Source organism: Sus scrofa, chromosome 2 (genome assembly GCF_000003025.6).
Source record: "Sus scrofa isolate TJ Tabasco breed Duroc chromosome 2, Sscrofa11.1, whole genome shotgun sequence".
NCBI lineage: Eukaryota > Metazoa > Chordata > Mammalia > Artiodactyla > Suidae > Sus > Sus scrofa.
In genome coordinates, this window is record NC_010444.4 from 75,579,357 (window position 1) to 75,603,425 (window position 24,069).

Sequence of the window (24,069 nt, forward strand, 5' to 3'; positions counted from 1 at the left end):
TATTATATTTATGGTTGTACACCACCATCACAGCCTAATTTTAGCACATTTCCATCCCAAACCCCTAGTCCACTCCCTCCGCCTCACCAATCCCCTTTGGTAGCCGTAAGTTTTTCGAAGTCGGTGAGTCCATTTCTCTACTACAAACAAGTTTATTTGTATCCTTTTTTTAGGTTCTACATATAAGTGATAGCGTGTGATGTTTGTCTCTCACTGTGTGACTAATTTCACTTAGTACGATAATTTCTAGGTTCATCCATATTGCTACAAATGGCATTATTTCTTTCATTCATTCATTCATTATTTATTTATTTATTGCTTTTTAGGGCTGTACCCGCAACATGTGGAAGTTCCCACCCAGACTAGGGGTTGAATTGGAGCTGTAGTCACTGGCCAATGCCACAGCCACAGCTGCAGCAACATGGGATCCGAGCTGTGTCTGCCACCTACACCACAGCTCACAGTAGCACTGTATCCTTAAGCCACTGAGTGAGGCCAGGGATCGAACTCACATCCTCATGAATACTAGTTGGGTTTGTTTCTGCTGAGCCACAACAGGAACTCCCTCATTCTTTTTTATGAGTAATATTCCATTGTATATATGTATCACCTCTTCTTTATCTTTTCACCTATAGATAGACATTTAGGTTGTTTTCATATCTAGGTTATTGTAAATAGTGCTGCTGTGAACTTAGGAGAGCACGTGTCTTTTCAAATTATAGTTTTCTCCTATCCTATGAGTATTTTGACTCTTAGTTTCTTGGGGAAAAATTAATATTCAGAATGTGTGTATTTTAAATTACCTCTCACATTCCATCACTCGGTGGCATTGTGATCAGAACATGTAGCCTTTATCGTATTAAATCTTTTATTAATTTGGTCTTTGTGAAGATGTACTGTTGGCTTCATTTGCAGAGGGTACTTGTGGTCTGAGTAGTAGTTGCCTTCTCCTTCCTAACTAACAGAATTCTGTGTTGTTTGGGGCAGGGAGGTGCTCTGTGTAGGAAGAACCACAAATACTACATATGGAACAAAAACAGCACCTCCCACCCTTCCTTGCATCCAAAGTTCCTGTTCCTGGACTGTGAGGGGTAGACAGAAGTCACTAGGGACAGAGATGACCGGCTTGTTCTCCTCACCCTTTGCCCTCTCCCCGCCCCTAGCCTTGTATTCCTGCCTGTAACCCCGACCCCCTGCCTCAGGCTGCTGGAGCCACCTTGTAGCAATAGGGATCACAGCTGCAGGCTGGAAAAAGGCGTGGGAGCCTGGCCTGCAGTAGCACATCCACTTGGCAGTGCCACTCTTGCTGTTTGCTTCTGAGCATCCTCACGTGAGAAAAGAAACTCCATGCTGGTTTAAGCCACTGTTTGGGGTGGTTTTTTAAACATTTTTTTTTTTTTTGGAGGGGCGGCCTCAGCTGCAGAATATGGAAGTTCCTGGGCCACAGATTGAATCCAGACTGCAGCTGTGACCTACACCACAGCTGTGGCAATGCTGGATCTTTAACCTGCTGCACCAGAGCGGAAACTCCCTTTTTTTTTTTTTTTTTTTTTTTTTTTTGTCTTTTTGCCTTTTCTAGGGCTGCTCCTGTGGCATATGGAGGTTCCCAGGCTAGGAACTATTAGATCTAATTGGAGCTATAGCCGCTGGCCTATGCCACAGCCGTAGCAATGCCAGATCCAAGCCACATCTGTGGCCTACACCACAGCTCAGAGCAAAGTGGGATCCTTAATCCACTGAACGAGGCGAGGGATCAAACCTGCATCCTCATGGATCCTAGTCAGATTTGTTGCCACTGAGCCATGATGGGAACTCTTTTTTTAATCTTTTAATTTCAAAATAATTATAGTTTCATAGGAAGTTATAGCAATAGTACAGAGAGGTCGTGCGTGCCTATTCTGAAGCTTCCCCCACAGTAACATCTTATGTAAACAGAGTATTGTGTCAAAACCAGCAGATCTGCACTGGAACAATGCAGAGGATTTGTTCAGATTTCCCCAGTTTCACATACACACATTTGTGTGTGTGTATTTCATGTGTGGAGTCCTGTGCCATTTTACCACATGTGTAGGTTAGTGCATCTGCCTCCAAAATCATGACATACTGCTGTTTTTCACTGCAAAGATCCCTCCTGAAGCCACAATTTTAAGGATGCTTGCAACCCCTGATGCATCCAATATGTGGTTACTTTAAAGTTAACCCTCGGGAGTCCCTTGCACAGTAGGTAAGAATCCTACTGCAGGAGTTCCCGTCGTGGCTCAGTGGTTAACGAATCCAACTAGGAACCATAAGGTTGCGGGTTCGATCCCTGGCCTTGCTCAGTGGGTTAAGGAGCTGGTGTTGCCGTGAGCTGTGGTGTAGGTTGCAGATGTGGCTCGGATCCCACGTTGCTGTGGCTGTGGTGTAGGCCATCAGCTACAGCTCTGACTGCAGCAGCTCAGGTTGTTGCGAAAGCGTGGGTTTTTTTTTTTTTTCCTGAAAATAATATTTTTATTTATTTTTTTATTTTTTTATTTTCCCACTGTACAGCAAGGGGGTCAGGTTATCCTTACATGTATACATTACAGTTACATTTTTCCCCCCACCCTTTGTTCTGTTGCAACATGAGTATCTAGACAAAGTTCTCAATGCTATTCAGCAGGATCTCCTTGTAAATCTATTCTAAGTTGTGTCTGATAAGCCCAAACTCCCGATCCCTCCCCTCCCTCCCCCTCCCTCCCCCTCCCTCCCCCTCCCTCCCCCTCCCTCCCCCTCCCTCCCCCTCCCATCAGGCAGCCACAAGTCTCTTCTCCAAATCCATGATTTTCTTTTCTGAGGAGATGTTCATTTGTGCTGGATATTAGATTCCAGTTATAGTGATATCATATGGTATTTGTCTTTGTCTTTCTGGCTCATTTCACTCAGGATGAGATTCTCTAGTTCCATCCATGTTGCTGCAAATGGCATTATGTCATTCTTTTTTATGGCTGAGTAGTATTCCATTGTGTATATATACCACATCTTCTGAATCCAGTCATCTGTTGATGGACATTTGGGTTGTTTCCATGTCCTGGCTATTGTGAATAGTGCTGCAATGAACATGCGGGTGCACGTGTCTCTTTTAAGTAGAGTTTTGTCCGGATAGATGCCCAAGAGTGGGATTGCGGGGTCATATGGAAGTTCTATGTATAGCTTTCTAAGGTATCTCCAAACTGTTCTCCATAGTGGCTGTACCAGTTTCCATTCCCACCAACAGTGCAGGAGGGTTCCCTTTTCTCCACAGCCACAGCCCCTCTAGCACTTGTTATTTGTGGATTTATTAATGATGGCCATTCTGACTGGTGTGAGGTGGTATCTTATGGTAGTTTTGATTTGCATTTCTCTTACAACCAGTGATGTTGAGCATTTTTTCATGTGTTTGTTGGCCATCTGTATATCTTCTTTTTTTTTTTTTTTTTGTCTTTTTTGTCTTTTTTGTCTTTTGTCTTGTTGTTGTTGTTGTTGTTGCTATTTCTTGGGCCGCTCCTGCGGCATATGGAGGTTCCCAGACTAGGGGTTGAATCGGAGCTGTAGCCACCGGCCTACACCAGAGCCACAGCAACGCGAGATCCGAGCCACGTCTGCAACCTACACCACAGCTCACGGCAACGCCAGATCGTTAACCCACTGAGCAAGGGCAGGGACCGAACCCGCAACCTCATGGTTCCTAGTCGGATTCGTTAACCACTGCGCCACGACGGGAACTCCCATCTGTATATCTTCTTTGGAGAAATGTCTATTCAGGTCTTTTGCCCATTTTTCCATTGATTGATTGGTTTTTTTTGCTGTTGGGTTGTATAAGTTGTTTATATATTCTAGAGATTAAGCCCTTGTCGGTTGCATCATTTGAAACTATTTTCTCCCATTCTGTAAGTTGTCTTTTTGTTTTCTTTTTGGTTTCCTTTGCTGTGCAAAAGGAAAGTGTGGGTTTTATCCCTGGCCTGGACTGCAGTGGCTCAGCTTGTTGTGGATGCATGGGTTTTATCCCTGGCCTGGTACAGTGGGTTAAGGCTCTGGTGTTGCCACAGCTATGGCTGGGATTTGATCCCTGGCCTGGGAACTTCCATAGGCCCTAGGTGTGGCCAAAATAAGTAAATAAAGTTAACCCTCCACATGGGTTCATTATGAACGTATATTTTCTTTGTTTTTGTTTTTATATGACTGCACCCCTGGCATGTGAATGTTCTGGGACCAGGGATCGAATCAGAGTTGCAGTTGCTATCTACACCACAGCCATGGCAACACCGGATCCTTAACCCACTGTGCCAAGCTGAGAACTGAACAAGGGATCCTAGCTGCTGCATTCGGATTCTTAACCCACTGTATCGTGGTGTGAACTCCATGAATATATATTTTCTAATTGTTGGTTTGAGAGTTTTATGTAAGTCTACTAGGTCAAGCTGTGAGAAAACTTGAAAAACAGATGTGGAAGCTAATTTTTAACTGCTGAAACTTTCTCTTACCCAGAGACTTGTGCCCAAGTCTCCCATTTTGATTGTGGATTTTGCAGGTTTTTCTTTAATTCCTTTTTTTTTTTTTTCCTGGCTGTGCCCACAACATATGCACATTCCTGGGCCAGCAATCAAACCTGTGCTGCAGCAGCGACCCATATGCTGCTGCAATGACAATGCCACATCTTTACCCTGCTGTACCACAAGGAAACTCCAATCTTTTTTTTTTTTTTTTTTTTTTTTTTTTTTTTGCTTACCTTATTTTGAGGCCAAGTTACTAGATGCATACAGGTTTAGAAATTTTATATAGATTCCCAGACCCTTATCTCCAATTCCAGAATCCAAAAGTCTTTGAAAGTGTAATTTTGGTAACTCATTCTGCAGTAATATAAGATCATTTCTGCATGAATTTTGGGGAAAAATCTGACCTCAGCTTTTGTGCTGCTCTTTGTAGTATTACTGATCTCATTTAGGATGACTTTCTAACTCTTATTGCAGAGCAATTAATGTTTGCTTATGAGTTGATGCCTCAGACCCCACTGTGTGGGGTGGGAAGGGTTGCATTATAATTTCCTTAAGAGGTGTCTTATTACCTTTCAAAACAATCCAAAATTTAAAGGTGCATGGTTCCAGTGAATTCAGATGAGAGCTGGGTGGCCTGAATCGTTGTAACTTTATGCTGGGATATTCCCTTTCTCTCTGTATGGTGATGGTTTTTCCCACTACTGATGCCTTTTTACTCATAGACTCCAACTCTCTCTCACTGAGGCCACAGTGGTGACCAGGAATAACCCTACTTACTGGTAGACAGAGTCAGCTTGTCCAAAGAATGGACAGCTGGGCATCGTGTGCCTTGCAGTGGGAGATGGCATTCTGTTATAATCTGGGGGAAGGAAGGCTATGGGGAGACCAACACATGACACTGACACAGGCAAGAGAGGGGACAGCAGTTTTTCAGTCATGTGGACTCACAAGCCTGGGCGACAACATACCTCAAGCCCTGCAGGGTACTTGGGGGTGTACTTTGGGACAGAGTGAACACCAGCTGCAGGAGGCAGGCTTTGATGAGAAGAGGTTGATGTGGGAGATGAAACTTGCTACTTGGGATAAACAGGAGCTGTATCTGGCCACTTTTTTTTTTTTTTTTTTTTTTTTTTTTGGTCTCCCTGAAGGCATATTGAGTTCCTGGGCCAGGGCTCATATCTGAGCAGCAGCTGCGACCTATGCTGAAGCAGCAGCAATACTGGATCCTTTGACCCACTGTGCCCGGCCAGGGATTTAACCTGCATCCTGGTGCTGCAGGGTAGCCACTGATCCCATTGCACTGCAGTGGGAACTCCTGTATCTGGTCACTGTGACAAGGAGGGTTTTTTGGTGAGAGGACTTTTTCTGCAGGCCTGGGGGCTGGCAGGGGCTTGTGGTTAGGCCATTCAAAGCCTTCCTGACTTTACCAGATCAGGGATGCACATAATATTGCATCCTAAGATGAATAACTCCATGTTGCATTCTGGTAGAATTCATCATTCTTTCTCTTAAAGAAGCTTTATTAAGATATAATTCATAGAGTTCCCATCGTGGCGCAGAAGAAATGAATTCGACTAGTGTCATGAGGATGTGGGTTTGATCCCTGGCCTCATTCAGTGGGTCGGGATCCAGCTTTGCCATGAGCTGTGGTGTAGGTCACAGATGCGGCTCAGATCAGGCATTGCTGTGGCTGTAGTGTGGGCTGGCAGCTGTAGCTCCAATTTGACCCCTAGCCTGGCAACTTCCATATGCCATGAATGTGGCCCTAAAAAAACAAATTCATTTCTAAAAGAAGCATAAGAAATAATAAGCATAATAACTTTTCTTGGAGTTCCCGTCGTGGCTCAGTAGTTAACAAGTACGACTAGGTTTCGGGTTCGATCCTTGGCCTCGCTCAGAGGGTTAAGGATCCGGCGTTGCTCTGGTGTAGGTCACAGACACGGCTCAGATCCTGCGTTGCTGTGGCTGTGGCTGGTGGCTACAGCTCCAATTAGACCCCTAGCCTGGGAACTTCCATATGCCGTGGGAGCGGCCCTAGAAAAGCAAAAAAAAAAAAAAAAAAAAAAAAAAGGAAAAGAAAAGAAAAGAAAACCAGACACCTAGGAGTTCCTGTTGTAACTCAGAGGTAATGAGCCTGATCTCTGGCCTTGCTCAGTGGATTAAAGGATCTGACATTGCTGTGAGCTGTGGTGTAGATTGCAGACTTGGCTTGGATCCTGCATTTCTGTGGCTGGGGCATAGGCTGGCAGCTACAGCTCTGATTAGACCCCTAGCCTGGGAACGTCCATATGCTGAGGGTATGGCCCTGAAAAGACAAAAAGTAAAATAAATGACAACAACAACAAAAGAAAACCAGACATCTCAAGTTAAGGACTTAGTGCTTTTCTAAATAAGGGAAGATGCAAGAGTCTGGGCTCATTGAAATCATTCCTTTGCTACGCACCTCAGCCCTCTGGGGCTGAGGCAGAATAATAGGTAGTCAGCATAGGAGCATGGGCTTTGATGCATTCTTTGATATGGCCATTGATTAACATTTGTGGCTTAAGGGCTCCAGGGGATAACATCCCCACAGGCTTTGTTTACTATAGGGAGTGTATCTATGCCCAGATGGACATTAATCTCTAACCCACTGTGATTCAGTCTGTGGGAAGAGAAGGGCAAAGAAACCATGAGACTTATGGGACATTTCCACCCCTAAGACCCCAAAAGACTGACATAGGTAACTAGGCAAGGCCAATGGGAGAAAACCACATCTCTCTGGAGTCCATGTTGGTACCACCCATCTTTAAGGGATAAAAACCCCTATAAGACAATAGAGAAGGGGACTCTTCTTCCCCCTCCCAGCTGTTCTGGGAGCTCTTTGCTTTCCTATAATAAAGACTTTGCTTGCTTGCTGCTTGTGTGTTTGCAAAGCTCATTCTTCGGCTCCATGAACAAGAACCTGGATTCCAGTAGCATCTTTCTGGCATCATCTTTTGGGGGCTCGTCTGGGATCGGATCCAATACACCAGTGCTCACAAGGGAAGCAGCAGCAAGCTTGTGGTTTTTCTACTTCATTCAGTTTTGTTCAATTCTGAAAGGAGGGTGAATGCGTGTGCGAGCCTGAGACGTGTCCTGGACGCAAAGCCAGTGCAGAGCCCCATCTGTGGTTCTGTTTAAGTGCCTGAGCGACCTCATACAGCTAAAAGTCAGCCCTCTGGGCCAGTAGTCTGGTCGGGGTTTATACCTTCCTGCCATATGCCAAGAGGCACCAAATGGGGTGTCCCAAGGTGGAGATGGCCCGATACAGACAAAGCCAATCACAAGGCGAACTTTCTTGCCATTCCCCCTACCCTGAAATCTCCTCTATGTACTGTAGCCTTTGGAAACCATTTGGGAAATCACAGGTTACTATATTTCTGAAGGTTAGCAATTTTCAAAAGGCATGTGAGGAACAAAAATGCTTTTGTGAGGAGTTCCCGTCGTGGCTCAGTGGTTAATGAATCTGACTAGGAACCATGAGGTTGTGGGTTCGATCCCTGGCCTTGCTCCGTGGGTTAAGGATCTGGCGTTGCTGTGAGCTGTGGTGTAGGTCAAAGCCTCTGCTTGGATCCTGTGTTGCTGTGGCTCTGGCATAGGCCGGCGGCTACAGCTCCAATTCGACCCCTAGCCTGGGAACCTCCATATGCTGCGGGAGCAGCTGAAGAAAATGACAAAAAGACAAAAAAAAAAAAAAAAAAAAAAAAAGCTTTTGTGAATTCTTGAGAGGTGGTGAAGGGTTTAAAGTAGCCGTCCCTAACCCCTTATGAAACTCCTATCTCCACCTTCCCTGATTCCTACAGCATGTTAGGAGCCAGCATTTTACAGTAAATGATGTTGGTCAAGTGGCCTGAGTCCAATTTTTGATAGAAATCCATCTTTTAATGTTGTCCCTAAGAGGACAAGATGCAAGGACACCCCTTGCACTATGGGAAAAAAACAAAACCTTAAGGATTATGTGGACAAAGATCCTCATAATCCAGTTCTATAAGCTTCAGGAGTTCCCCTTAAATTATAAGTTCATCCCATTATATGGTACCTCTGGTCTTCTACCTTTTGCTATTTTTAGCCAGTTCAGCACCCCTGGGGCTTTAGGCCAATTGATACCACCTCTTATATGACTTCAGCCTTGTCCCCTATGCTGGGATCGGTTGTGGTTATATTTTTCTCGTCAAGCAGTGCCTGATCTCCTTAGGAGTCCTTTAAAGGGCTCGACTAATCCACCCCTTTATTATTTCCTTTACTATTACTCTTTTTTTTGTCTTTTTGCCTTTTCTAGGGCTGCTCCCACAGCATATGGAGGTTCCCAGGCTAGGGGTCGGATTGGAGCTGTAGCCACCAGCCTAGGCCAGAGCCACAGCAATGCGGGATCCGAGCTGCATCTGTGACATACACCACAGCTCACGGCAACGCCGGATCCTCAACCCACTGAGCAAGGGCAGGGATCGAACCTGCAACCTCATGGTTCTTAGGTCATATACAATCCAAATAAGACTCCCATATGGCCTGGAATGGCCTGGCGATCTAATCCTGGCGTATGTTGGCTGCCCCCAAATGGAATTTATTGGATATATGGAAGTAATCTGTGGCCTTGGCTGCCCCCAGGATGGGTCGGGTGCTGCACTCTGGGATTGGCTTTTGCTCATGGCAACATTATGAAAACTCTGAGCTGAGCACCAGCCAACCTTCCCTATTTACATGCTAAATGGGCCAGATCAGTGTTCCGCTGGTAGGATTACTTAGCAGCAATATTTGTGCCTTCATTAGGAACCACTGACATAATACTGAGGATGGAAGCCTTAACTAATTTTACTCGACAAGCTCTTAATGATACTGCAGAAGCTATTTTTGCCCTAAACATGGAACAACAAATAAGAAACGTAGTGCTACAAAACGAATGGCCTTAAATATACTCACTGCAGCTCAAGGAGCTACCTGTGCTGTTGTAAAATCTGAATGTTGTGTCTATATTCCTGATTTTTCACAGAATGTGTCTGATTCCCTGCAAGCTCTCCAGCAGCAGATTCATAAGATGTCCAATCCAGCTCCAGTGCGTGGAGGTGCCCTCTGGAACTGGTTGACCTCCTCCTAGTGGAAACATTTCCTCACCACAGTCATCATTGTGATCTTGATCCTTTTATTCGGACCCTGTATAATCAGTTGTATTTCTTGCTTCATTACATTCCAATTAAAAGCTATCAACCTTCAAATGGTGATAGACGGGGTACCCAATATAATGTATCGGAGCTTGCTTGACTGTCCCATGAATGGAAACCTAACTGCTTTCCCCTAACTAGGCCTCTTGTCAGCAGAAAGCAGTTGGGGCAGTTGTCACCCCCCACCCCCTCCCCCCAGTTAGAGTCTCCAACTCTAGAGGGGGGATTGAGGCAGAATAATAGCTCACGTAGTCATTGTAGGAACATGGGCTTCGATGCATTCTTTGATATGGCCATTGATCAATATTTATGGTTTAAGGGCTACAGGGCATGACAACCCCACAGGCTTTGTTTACTATAGAGAGTGTACCTGTGCCCAGATGGACATTAATCTCTAACTCACTGTGACTCAGTCTACAGAAAGAGAAGAGCAAAGAAACTGAGACTTACAGGACATTTCCACCCCTAAGACCCTATTGGACAAGGACTGATATAGGTAATGGGACAAGGCCAATGGGAGAAAACCACATTTTCCTGGAACCTGTGTTGGTAACCCCCATCTTTAAGGGATTAAAACCCCTGTCGGACAATAGAGAGGGGGCTCTTCTTTCCCCTCCCAGCTGTCCTGGGAGCTGTTTGCTTTCCTGTAATATAGACTTTGCTTGCTTGCTGCCTGTATGTGAAGTTAATTCTTCCCTCTTTGAACAAGAACCTGGATTCTGATAACATCTTTCTGGCATCAGTTCCAGGAGTGGGATCAGCCCCCAGAGTCTCTGTGGCCTGCACTCAGGTGCAGAGGCAGGGTCTGGCAAACTGTCCAATCCAGGGCGACTGGGTGGGCTGGTGGACAACCAGCCAATCAGCTTAGGATACTCTCTGGAGGCCCCACCAAAGGTTTTGCTCTCAGCTGACCAGGTGCTTGTGGGAAGTTATCCTGAGAGGCCTCAGGTGTTTCTTCCTGGAGATTCTTACTTGCCCTGGTTGCTGGGCGGTGAAGACGCTTCAGAGAACTGGAAAGGAGACAGAGATGGTGTGTGCGCTTCCTGGGATGGAACAAAGAAAAGGCTGATCCCAGTCTGCTGAAAGGGGGGTGGGTGGGCAGGCCGGGATATCCTTCTCCCCACCCCCGTGGGGATCCCAAGCAGAGTCTCCCCCTCAGCCACGTGGTGGGGACACCGAGTACTGTCCTGACCAGAACCTCCGCCTCAGCTGCAGGTCTGGGTCCTGCGGTGCTATCCTGGGGTCCAGACCTGAGTGTCCCCCTCAGCCGTGGGGTGGGGTCCTGGCGTCCTGACCCCCACCGACTCCCCGGCCTTCCTAAGGACTCAAGTTTACGACCTTGGCCTAGGGTTGGCTCAGGCCGTCCTGACAATGTGTTTGGCGGTGTGGGGGTCCGAGTCAGGAAAGGCTGAGGATGGTCATGTGCTGAGGGTTGAAGGGGATCCGCCCTGGACCTGACAGAAAAAGTCAAGCCTACACGTATCACGGGGACTCGTATTGCAAATACGGTGGCGATAGGGCCGAGGCTCCCATCCCAGAGATGTGCCAGCGTCTCCAATCGCACAGAAAAAGGCTTTTCTCTTTTGTGAAGAGGTTGAGCAGGAGGCAAACTGGGCGAGCGAGGGCACTGCTCTGACTGCGGGACCAATGTGCCTGGACTGGACAGCGCCCCATGGTAGGACTGTTCTCTGGTGAAGCAGACCAGGGGCTTGTTGCAAATCTCAGGGTTGTTCAAACTTGGGGGCGACCCAGTGTTCAGGGGCCTGTGGGGAAGGAACCTGATGCTGTGGGGTAAGAAAGGGGATACTGACAAGTTGGTCAAGGGCAGACATGGGGGTGGGGTAGCACAGGTCAAACCTACAGCAGGTTCCTTCCTTGCAGGCAGTGAGATCACTGAACGTCTTTGTGCTTAAGCACAGGGCACAGGTCCACAGTGTGCTGCCTACTGGACTGACCCCGGACCCAGGAGGTCCCCAGCTCTCCTGGCATGTAGGCTGATCATCAGTGTTTAGGCTGCAAAGAACAAAGAGCTCTGTTTGGGGTCTTAAACACTGCTATTTGGGAGACATTTGTGTGAAAAATCTAGAGTGTTTTGGGGATGAGGGAGTCAGTGGCTTATAAAAGGAAAAGTCACAGGGTTGTTAAAGTGCCTGACCAGAAGCGTGATCCACTCTGCCATGGAGAAGGAAATCTTTGTTTCAGAAACCATCTCTAACCCACAGCAAAGGGCTTTTCTCTTTGTGAGGAGCTTGAGAGCAAGGCTCTTTGTCAGATCCCAGGCCCCTCTGTCCTCAGTGCTTTCTTGGCCAGGTCTGCAGGGTCTTGTTCTGCAGTTCAGTGTTGCTCAGGGTGGGGCGGGAGTTGGGGTGAGCAAGGACCCAGAGTCAGGGGCCTCTGCGGGAGAAGTCTGAGCAAAGTTTGGGTAAGAAATGGCTGTTGGGAGTTGTAGTTGTGGCTTAGAACCCAGCCAGAATCCATGAAGATTCGAGTTTGATCTCTGGCCTCACTCGGTATGTTAAAGGATCCGGGATTGCCATGAGCTGCAGTGTAGGTTGCAGTCTCCGATCCTCTGTTGCTGTGAGTGTGGTGTAGGCTGGCAGCTACAGCTCCAATTCCATCCCTGGCCCTGGAATGTTCATATGCTGCAGGTGCAGCCATTAAAAAAGAAAGAAAAGAAAGAAAAAGAAATGGTTGTTGACCTTAAAAATATAAGTCAGTTATTTTCCAGCAAAAATGTTTTTTATTCCTGGGACCTGCAGAGAGTTGCAACTGGGGAGGACAAGCTGACAATTCCAACAAACTTATCTCCCAGTGGGTAGTCCCCAGGGTGCCGACACTCCTGGTCATTTTGTTATTCTTTTCAGCTTTATATCTGTCCTTCATCACCAAGCAGTGTTATGTGTGCATTTAATGTACGTGACTGGTTTTTACAATGTGGGCACAACTATGTATTTTCATTTAGATTGTGAAATAGAATATGACCAGCATAGTCTATTTGACTTTTTTTTTTTTTTTCTGTCTTTTTAGGCATGTGAAAGTTCCCAGGCTAGGTGTAGAATCAGAGCTGTAGCCACGTACGCCACAGCCATAGCAACTGAGGATGTGAGCCTCATCTGTGACCTATATCCCAGCTCACAGCAACACTGGATCCTTAACCCACTGAGTGAGGCCAGGGATCAAACTCATTTCCTCTTGGATACTGATCAGGTTTATTACCACTGAGCCACAATGGGAATTCCTATATTTGGCTTTTTAATGTCATGGTTTTTCTCTCATTTTTATTAACTCCTTCTTTATATCTTCTTTGAGTTTAATTTGCTGTTTTATCTTATTCCTTGTATTTAGATCATTGGGAGTTCTCATTGTGGCTCAGTAGGTTAAGAACCTGACATAGCATCCCTGAGGATGATGGTTGGATCCCTGGCCTTGCTCAGTGGGTTAAGGACCTGGTATTGCCATGAGCTGTGGTGTAGGTAACAGATGTGGTGAAGATCCTGCATTTCTCTGGCTGTTGTATTTGTTGGCAGCTATAGCTCTGATTCCACTCCTAGCCCTAGAACTTCCATATGCTGCAGATGCAGCCCTAAAAAAGTTGAAAAAAAAAAAAAAAGAAAGAAAAATCACATTTGACTCTATTACCATCAGATTCTCCACAGCTCTTGTTGTGGGACATCTTCCTTGATTTCTGGGCGCTTCGTTATTTGTTTGAAAGGCCCTGCTGTCTTGACAGATTCCTCAGGAATTAGGCTTCCTCTTACCCAAAAGCTGTGCAAGACCCTGGGCCCTGGCCTGTGTCTGTGCCCTGGTCCTGACAGGGGGTTGTGTCTCTGCCTCTGTTGGATATGGGGGGACCAGCCCAGGCTCCCCAATGCCATTACCTTCAGCCATTACCTTCAAGTTAAGAGTTGTTCAGATGCAGCAGTCCTGGAAATCAGTGTTGATAACATTCTGACAATCTGCTCCCGTTCTTAGAGCTTCAAAGAAATAATTTCTGAGCAAGTTGGGTGTCCATGGTATATGAATGATGATTTCAATTTCAGTCTTTACATCAGGATCTGCTTTTTCAGTAAAAACAGTGTTTGTTTGTTTTTTTCTGGGGGGGCGGGTGCCACACCTGCAGCATGTGAAATTTCCCTGGCTTGGGATCAAACCTGTGCCAGAGCTGTAACCAGCAATGAAAACACCAGAAACTTAACCTTCTGTGCCACCAATGGAACTCCAAAATCATTTCTTTTTCATGAGTGTCTATTAATTATTATTGTTGCACTTTGCTTCCATTTCCAGCACTTAACCATCACTGAGTAAACTGCATTTAATGTACTGCCTGTTGTCATTTCCCATGAGACTCTGCAGGAAGCTCTGTGGAGATGTGATGCTGGAGACCTTCAGGAACCTGGCCTCTGTGGGTGAGGACAACATCACTCCTGCACTTAGTATTTTATTTTATTTTATTTTATTTTATTTTATTTTATTTTATTTTATTTTATTTTAATAAATAAGGCTGCACCTGTAGCATGTGGAAGTTCCTGAGCCAGGGATAGAACCTTTGCCACAGTAGTGACCTGAGCTGCTGCAGTGAAGCACAGCACAAGATCCTTAACCCACTGAGCCACCAGGGAACTCCCTGGTGTTTTTAAGGAACAAACATTTCTTTCTTTTTCTTTTTAGGACCACACCTGCAGCATATGGAAGTTCCCAGACTAGGGGTTGAATAAGAGCTGCAGCTGCAGGCCTACACCACAGCCACAGCAACACCAGATCCAAGCCACAACTACAACATATACCACAGTTCACAGCAATGCTGGATCCTTAATACACTGGAAAGGGCCAGGGATCAAACCCGCATCCTCATGGATACTAGTCAGGTTCATTACCATTGAGCCACAGTGGGAACTCCTGTGCTTCTCGTTTTGAACAGAAGTTATTTATTCTCTCTGAAGGGAATGATGATCATAAATGTGGAAAAAACCTGAGCAGGATTACAGATTGTACTGTTTATAAGGGATGTCTGACTGAAGTTCAGCATCATGAATGCACTAAGTGTGGAAAAGCCTTCAGGGATCTTTCTTTCCTGAAAAAGCAGCAAAAATCCCACCCTGGACTCAAACCATGTGAGGAATGTGAGGAATGTTGGCTAGCCTGCAGCTGGGTCTCCTGGCTAAAACCTCCTGAGGCAACAGACATTGTAGAGAAACCCTTTAAATGTTTCTGGGAGAGCATCTGAGGGATTTGTGAAAAGTTACAGTAATAAACAATCTTTATAGTGTAAGAAATCTGGGAAAGCTATCACTCTTTCCTCATCTTTTCAGAGACATAAGAGATCTCCTTATAGATGGGAAATCTGACACATGTCAGAAATCCTTCAGATATTATTTCTAGATTGCATGACATTGCATGGCGAGAAACCCTATGAATGGACAGAATGTGGGAAAGCTTTCATTCGTGGCATACAATTTAGAAAACATGTAAGAATGCACAGTGTAGCAAAACCCTATGACTGTAAGCAGCATGACAAAGCTTTATTTTGGTCCAGCTACCTTCTAGAACACATGAAACTGCACAGTGTAGCAAAACCCTATGAATGTAAGGAATGTGGGAAAGCCTGCAAGGACACATGAGTTTACACATTTAAAGGACACATGAGGATACACACTGGAGAGAAAACTTTTGTGCTTAAGGAATGTGAGAAGGACTTCTGTTATACCAGATACTTATGAAAACACACAGAGAAGTAAAATCCTTTGGATGTACAGAATGTGGGAAAGCCTTCATTACTTCCACATCCTTTTGAGAACATATGAGAACACACAGTGAACAGAAACCTGCATCAGTGTCAGCAGTGTGGGAAAGCCTTCAAGCATCTGAGATCCCTGCAAAGGCACATGATAACGCACAGTATAGAGAAACCTATGAGTGTCTGAAGTGTGGAAAAGCCTTCAGGTATGCCCTGTCTCTGAAAAGAGAGATGAGAACACACAGTAAAGAGAAATCATATGAATGTTAGCTGTGTGAAAAAGCCCACCAGTGTCTCATATCCCTGCAGAGACACCTGAAGACACATACTGGAGTAAAACTTGAATCCAAGGACAGTGGGAAAGCCATTATTGTTTCTTAAAACTTACAAGTGTAAATAACATGCTGTCAAGAACTCTTATGAGTGGAGGTGTTCCCATCATGGCTCAGTGGGTTAAGAACCCAACTAGTGTCCATGAGGATGCAGGTTTGATCCCTGGCCTTGCTCAATGGGTTAAGGATTGGGCATTGCCCTGAGCTGTGGTGTAGGTTGAAGATGTGCCTTGGATCTTGAATTGCTGTGGCTGTATGCCAGCAGCTGTATCTTTGATTTGACCCCTAGCCTGGGAATTTGCTTACAGATGTGGCTCTACAAAGGAAAGGAGAAAAAAAAAAAGAACTCTTATGAACGTAAAAAAAATGTGGGAAACTTTTCCTTTGGAAGAGCCTCATCCTCAACAGGGTACCCAGTATATTAATTTCTACTGCACATTGCCGACCTGAACACTTAAGTAATAACCATCCCTCCATGTTCACTTCATCTGTACTACTTGTATTTTGTTATCTCTGACTTTATTTATTTATTTAATTTTTTTTTTTTAGGGGCATAGTTGTGGCATATGGAAGTTTCCCAGGCTAGGGTTCAGCTCAGAGCTACAGCCAGAGCAGTGCCAGATCTGTGACCTACACCATAGCTCACAGAAACACTAGATCCTTAACTCACTGAGCGAAGTCAGGGATCAAACCTCCATCCTCACTGATACATGTCAGGTTTTTTTCTGCTGAGCCACAACAGGAATTCCTGTTATCTTTGACTTTAATTTTAATTGTACAGTCATAAAAACCTTGTCTAATTTCTCCATTAGAATGTCTTTGAACCTAGAGACATTCTAGGTGTTTTTTGTTTTTTCCTTTTTAGGGCTGCACCCTCAGCATATGGAGGTTACTAGGCTAGGGGTTGAACCAGAGATACAGCTGCTGGCCTACACCATAGCTGCAGCAATGCGGGATCCGAGCCATGTCTGAGATCTACACCACATTTCATGGCAACGCCAGATCCTTAACACACTGGGTGAGGCCAAGGATGGAAACTGCATCCTCATAGATCCCAGTCACATTCATTTACCGCTGAGCCATGAGGGGAACGCCTACCCTAGGGGTATTAAGTGGCTTTTGGCTTGTGGGTTTTTTTTTTTTTCCATGCATAAATTGGTATAACTTACTTTTTATTTATTAAAAATTTTTATTGTAGTTGATTTACAATGTTCTGTCAGTTTCTTCTGTACAGCAAAGTCACCCAGTTTTGTATTCTTTTTCTCACATCATCCTCCATTATGTTCCATCACAAGTGGTTAGAGTTCCTTGTGCTATACAGCAGGAGCTCTTTTCTTTTCTTTTCTTTCTTTCTTTCTTTCTTTCTTTCTTTCTTTCTTTCTTTCTTTCTTTCTTTCTTTCTTTCTTTCTTTCTTTCTTTCTTTCTCTCTTTCTTTCTTTTTTGACTTTTTGCCATTTTCTTGGGCTGCTCTCTCGGCATATGGAGGTTCCCAGGCTAGGGGTCGAATTGGAGCTGTAGCCACCAGCCTACGCCAGAGCCACAGCAACACGGGATCCGTGCCGCGTCTGCAGCCTATACTACAGCTCATGGCAACACGGATCGTTAATCCACTGAGCAAGGGCAGGGATCAAACCTGCAACCTCATGGTTCCTAGTCGGATTCGTTAACCACTGCGCCACGACGGGAACTCCAGGAGCTCATTTCTTATCCACTCCAAATGCAAAAATTTGCATCTACTAACTTCAAACTCCCCATCCGTCCCACTCCCTCCCCCTCCTCCTTTGGCAACCACAAGTCTGTTCTCCACATCCATGAGTTTGTTTTCCATTTTTTTTTTCTTTTCTTTTTCTTTTTCTTTTTTTTTTTTTTTTTTTTTTTTTTTGGTCTTTTTGCCTTTTCTAGGGACGCTCCCATGGCATATGGAGGTTCCCAGGCTAGGAGTTGAATAGGAGCTGTACACATCCATGAGTTTGTTTCTCTTCTGTAGGTAGGTTCATTTGTGCCATATATTAGATTCCAGATATAAGTGATATCATATGGTATTTGGCTTTCTCTTTCTGACTTACTTCATTTAATATGAGTCTCTAGTTCCACCCATGCTACTGCAAATGGCAATAACTTTTTTATGGCTATTATTCCATTTTTTATGGTATTATTCCTTTGTGTATATGTGCCACGTCTTCTTAATCCATTCATCTGTCAATGGACATTTAGGTTGTTTCCATATCTCAGCTATTGAGAATAATGCTGCAATGAATGCATGGGTGCATGTAACTTGTTCAATGAAAGTTTTGTCCAGATAGATGCCCAGGAGTGGGATTGCTGGATCATATGGTAGTTCTAAATTTAGTTTTCTGACATACCTCCATACTGTTTTCCATAGTGGTTGTATCATTTTACATTCCCACCAACAGTGCAGGAGAGTTCCCTTTTCTCCACACCCTCTCTAGCATTTGCTATTTGTAGACTTACTAATGATGGCCATTCTGACCGGTGTGAAGATCATTTTCTTTGATCTTAGATGGGAAATTGGATAGTACATTGAGTTACAGGGAACTTGTTTGGAGTTCCCTTGTGGCATAGTGGTTAAAGGATCTGTGTTGCCACTGATATGGCCCAGGTCACTGTTGTGGCGTGGGTTTGATCCTTGGTCCCAGAAGTTCTACATTACCTCATTGTAATTTTGATTTGCATTTCTCTAAACATGCCTGTTGCTGTTCTGTATGTCTTCTTTGGGGAAATATCTATTCAGGTCTTCTGCCCATTTTTCAATTGGGTTGTCTTTTTTTTGTTGTTTTGTATGAGTTTGTATATTTTGGATATTAAGCCCTTATCGATTGCATCATTTGTAACTATTTTCTCCTATCCTATAGGTTGTCTTTTGTTTTTTTTAATATTTTCCTTTGCTGTGTAAAAGGTTGTAAGTTTGATTAGTTCCCACTGGTTTATTTTTGTTTTTATTCTATTGCCTTGAGAGACTGACCTAAGAAAATGTTTGTATGGCTTATATCAGAGAATGTTTTGCCAATGTTCTCTTCTAGGAGTTTTATGGTATCTTGTCTTATGCGTAAGTCTTTAAGCCATTTTGAGTTTATTTTTGTGCTAGGTGTGAGGTTGTGCTCTAGTTTTATTGATTTACATGCAGCTGTCTGGTTTTCCCAGCACCACTTGCTGAAGAGACTGTATTTTTCCTATTTTATATTCTTGCCTCCTTTGTCAAAGATTAATTGACCACACATGGTATAATTTTTGATGAAAAAAATTTTATCCTTTCTTTGCATTATGTTCATAGTGTGTCTGAAGCCGTAATGATCTGAAGCTGGCATTATTAAATGTCTTTCCTGGTCCTCTGTTAGAGATACTGGAATCTCCTGAGTCAAGATTTACCCTCCCATTGAGTCTTCATTACTGAAAGTTTTGGCCTCCAAGTTATTTGTTACTTGTGGATACCATATATGTGTTCCTCACAGAAATGAGTAATGATAGAAAGTCTTGGAAGATGAAAGTTTCATCTGCTTATAATTTAGCCTCTGCTCATTTTCTTTGATCTTAGATGGGAAATTGGATAGTACATTGAGTTACAGGGAACTTGTTTGGAGTTCCCTTGTGGCATAGTGGTTAAAGGATCTGTGTTGCCACTGATATGGCCCAGGTCACTTTTGTGGCGTGGGTTTGATCCTTGGTCCCAGAAGTTCTACATGCTGCAAATGCTGCCCAAAAAAAAAAAAAAAAAGAGTTCCCCTCATGGCACATTGGAAGCGAATCCAACTAGGAACCATGAAGTTGCTGGTTCAATCCCTGGCCTCAATCTGTGGGTTAAGGATCCAGTGTTGCCGTGAGCTGTGGTGTAGGTCGAAGATGAGGCTTGGATCCTGAGTTATTGTGGCTGTGGTGTAGGCCAGCAGCTATAGCTCCAATTGGACCCCTATCCAATGCCTGGGAACCTCCACATGCTGTGGGTGCAGCCCTAAAAAGCAAAAAACAAAACAAAACAAAACAAAAAAACAAAAAAAAAAACTTTGACATGAAGATTAAAGTTACTGTCCAGATGGTGAATTTCTTTCTTTCTCTTTTCTTTCTTTCTTTTCTTTCTTTCTTTTCTTTTCTTCCTTCCTTCCTTCCTTCCTTCCTTCCTTCCTTTCTTTCTTTCCTTCTTTCTTTCTTTCTTTCTTTCTTTCTTTCTTTCTTTCTTTCTTTCTTTCCTTCCTTCCTTCCTTCCTTCCTTCCTTCCTTCCTTCCTTCTTTCTTTCTTTCTTTCTTTCTTTCTTTCTTTCTTTCTTTCTTTCTTTCTTTCTTTCTTTTTAGGGCCACACCTGTGGCATATGGAAGTTCCCAGGTTAGGGGTCAAATCGGAGCTACAGCTACTGGTCTACACAACAGCCACAGCAACACAAGATCTGAGCCACATCTGCGACCTACACCACAGCTCACAGCAACACCAGATCTTTAACCCACTGAGCAAGGACAGGGATCAAACCCACATTCTCATGGATCCTAGTCAGGTTCATTACTGCTGAGCCACAACGGAACTCTGAGATTGTGAATTTCTTAATAATTTAGTATCACAACAAGCTGTAATTGTAAGAGAGCAATCTTTGTTGAGGCATAGAACAATGGCATCTGGCAGCCATTGAGGATCTCTTCTCAGACACATCCCTGCTCCACTGTTAACTTGAACTAATCTTTCTTTCTTTCTTTCTTTCTTTCTTTCTTTCTTTCTTTCTTTCTTTCTTTCTTTCTTTCTTTCTTTCTTTCCTTTCTTTCTTTCTCTTTCTTTCTGATGCCCCACAGCATATGGAGTTCCTCAGCTAGGGATCCTTTCTGAGCTGCAGTTGTGACCTACAACATAGGGGAAATACCCACTGTGTCTGGCCAGGGATCAAACCTCTGTCCCAGCGCTCCAGATATGCCACAAATCCTGTTGCGCTACAATGGGAACTCTAACTTGAATCTTCTTTGAACACTACCAGACCCACACATTCAAACAGTTATATTCAGAACAAAACCCACCAGTTGCTACCTTGTTCTCAAGGCCCCACGCTGAAATTATCTAATGATTTCAAACCCTAACAAATTTTTGCTGAATATGCACCATTCTTGTCAGTTCCCATTGAAAATTTTGACAAACAACTTTTGTAACTAACCATGGCCTTGCAGCTTTGCCTTTATAAGCTTCTTCCATTTTGCATTCAGGCAAAAACCAATTCAAGTGCTTCTTGAATCTATGCCTGCTGGGTTGCAGTCCTAACAAATCCCAAATAAATGCCTCTATTTCAGTCAGATTTCTGTTTCTGCAATGTTGGTTAGCAAGGAATAGATGAGAATTTTCAATGGGTAAAAATGTCACTTGTCCAGTAAAATTATGTACAAACCAAGAATGCCCATAGTCCTGCTGCCTTCAGCAGTCTGCTAGATAGCCTAGCCGGCGCTATGAGAAATAGGTGTAAGAAGTACAAAGGAATTGAAAAAAGTAACATCTCATGTCATAGCTGAAACAATTATGTATCTAGAACCTCAAATTCATATATAGGAACCATAAGAAAAAAGATGATTAACAGGTTTTTAGGATGCAAACTCAGTATAAAAATAAACATCATTTCATTTCCAATCGCTATGGAAAGGAGGTTGAGGATTTAATTTAAAAGATAATATGTTCAAGGAGTTCTCTGGTGAGCTAGTGGCTTAAGGCTTCTGCATTTTCACCACTGTGGCTCAGGTTGCTGCTGTGGTGCTGTGGTGCAATCCTTGGCCCAGAAACTTCCACGTGCTTCAAGTGTGGCAAAAAAAGACAAAAAAAAAAAAAAAAAAAAAAAAAAAAAAGAGAGAGAGAGAGAGGGAGAAAGAACCTGAAATAAATGTTGCAACTCTCATTTGGGGGAAAAAAAAAAAGATAATATATCCAGAATTAGAAATAAAATTAATCCTGTGTCAAATGAGTCTAGGAGTTCCCACCGCGGTGCAACGGGATCAGCAGCGTCTTGGGAGGGCTGGGACTCAAGTTCAATTCCTGGCCCAGCACAGTGGGTTAAGTAAGGATCTGGCGTTGCCGCAGCTTCATCTTAGGTAGTGACTGTGGCTCAGATCAGATCCCCTGGCCCAGGAACTCCATATGTCGCAGGGTGGCCAAAAATAAAAAAACAAAAAACAAAATAAGTCTAAGGAGGAGTTCTCTTATGGCGCATCAGGTTAAGGATCCAAGCATTGTTACCGCATTGGCTTGGGTCACTGTTTTGGCATAGGTTCAATCCCTGGCCCAGGAATTTCCACATGTTGTGGGCCAAAAAATGAACAAATAAATAAAACCCAAATGAGTCTAATCATAGTTCCCTGATAGCTTAGCGGATAAGGAATTGTCCTTGTCACTGCTGTGGTGTGTGTTCGATCCCTACCTGGGGAATTTCTGCATGCCCCAGGCATGGCCAAAAAATAAAGTCTAATGAAAGATATAAAGAGAGCTTAATGTACAAAATGTAAAATTAAGAGTTCCCGTTATGGCGCAACAAGATCGGCAGTGTCTCGGACTTCCCAGATGGCTCCAAACAAGCTCGGCAGTGTCTCTGCAGCACCAGAACCCAGGTTAACCCAGCCCAACACAGAAGGATCTGATGATGCCGGAGGTCGCAACTGTGGCTTAGATAGGACCCCTGGCCCAGGAACTCTATATGCCTTGGGGTGGCCAAAAAGGAAAAACAAAAGACCAAAGAAATGTAATTTTGTATTGGACGGTTGATATCCTGTTCTTTTAGGGAGGCAGGGCGGGGTCGGGAGGAAAAACCTTGCAGTAGGAGGGATGGGCTAGAGAGTTGCCCAATCTAGGGTCAGGAGAAACTTTGCAAACCGCCCCTTCAAGCAGCGGAGCCCCGCACCACTGTCCAATCAGATCTCGGGACCCAGGAGCACAGTCCAATCAGAGCCGGGGGCGGGCGCAATTTCGGCCCACAAGGACTTGGCGCTCAGCCCCAGGTGTGTCTCCTCCATCGTTCTCATCTGCCCAGGTCGCGGAGCCACGGCGAGGACGCCCGGGAGAGCCCAGAGCAAGGCGGATATGGTGAGTGCCCGGGTCTTGGCCGCAAACTTGGAGGGTTTGGTTCGAACTGGCTGGAACTCGCAGGAGCTCACGGGTCTACCCCCTGGATCTCCCCAGCTACCACCCTAATTAGCCCTTCTCTCTGGAGTGGCGTCATGGCGTCCCCTACCGTCCCTAGGCTGGGGTCGGAGAGAGGACGGGACTTGGGGGCGGGGGGGAGGTTGGGGTGGCTGTAGGGGACCCATCCATCCCTGGACCTGACCGTTTCGCTTACACTGTCGCTTAAGCTTTCAGTAAAGGTAAAATAACAGATCCTTTCCCCCTTTCCTTCCATTTAGAGTAGTTAGTTCCTCAGGTCTGTTTGCCTCCTGGTGCGGACTGTGTCGTTCTGATTCGTGTTGTTCTGGGGCTCAATTTGGGAACCCGCCGGGAAGATTCTCAGGATTGTTCTGTCTTCCCTGCAGTTGTGGGGGAAATGCAGAAAGTTCCACACAATATAGTGAACTGGATGAAGAGATGTGTTCAGTGAAATGGTAGTGACTCTTCCTTACAAGGTGCAGAGTTCGTGACACTCAGAACCTGTGCCATTTTGTGTTAATACGTGGGAGCGAGATTAATGAAAATTCCATAAAATATAACTTGTGAAAGCGAGTCTGGAGTTCCGCCTATGTTGCGCAGTGGGTTAAGAATCCAGCTGCAGAGGCTCTGGTTGCTGAGAAGGTGGGGTTGAATCCCAGCCCCTTGCAATGGGTTATATCATCCAGCGCTGCCACACTTGCAGCCTTTGACAAAACTGGCCCTGGCAACTTTCATAAGCCCTGAGTGCGGCCATGAATTTTTTTATGGGGGGGAGCATATTTCATTTTTTTTTTAAATTGTTATGGTTGATTTACGGCCATACAATTAAAAAATAAAGCCAGACATGTTCAATTCTGATTTACTTACTTTATCTTATCGTCAGGATATTAGTGAACGAAACCTGTCTTCTGAAAGGGATAACAGTATTCAGTTATTGAAACCATAAAAGTGCCCTAGAATTTCTGAATTTCCCTCCCCTGTGGTTATCTGTGAACGCAGGAGGAAGCAGTGATCCTGCGGATTCTCATTTACACACTGGGTCAGTGATCCTGCGAGTTCTCATACACACACTGTCTCCTGTAAATAACACTTTTGGTGCTTGAAGCAGGTGCATCATCTGGGGTGGGGACAAGCTGAGCTGTCAGGGAGGGGGAAAGGCAGGTGTCTTGGGGCCTTGTGTCCCTCCCCCACCCCATGCGGGTGGCCTCCCAACCGTAGAATTGATGCTGG

General features: G+C 44.7%; 1 protein-coding gene across 1 annotated transcript in view; it reads left to right on the forward strand.

Annotated features, from left to right (window-relative positions):
• The window catches only part of LOC110259662 (zinc finger protein 57-like), a 34,148-nt gene continuing 23,126 nt past the window's right edge, over nt 13,048–24,069 (forward strand). The window contains exons 1-2 of the mRNA XM_021085144.1: nt 13,048–14,073; nt 22,730–22,782. Coding sequence (XP_020940803.1) covers nt 13,983–14,073; nt 22,730–22,782 — 144 coding nt within the window. The 5' untranslated portion in view covers nt 13,048–13,982. The remainder of the gene's footprint in view (nt 14,074–22,729; nt 22,783–24,069) is intronic.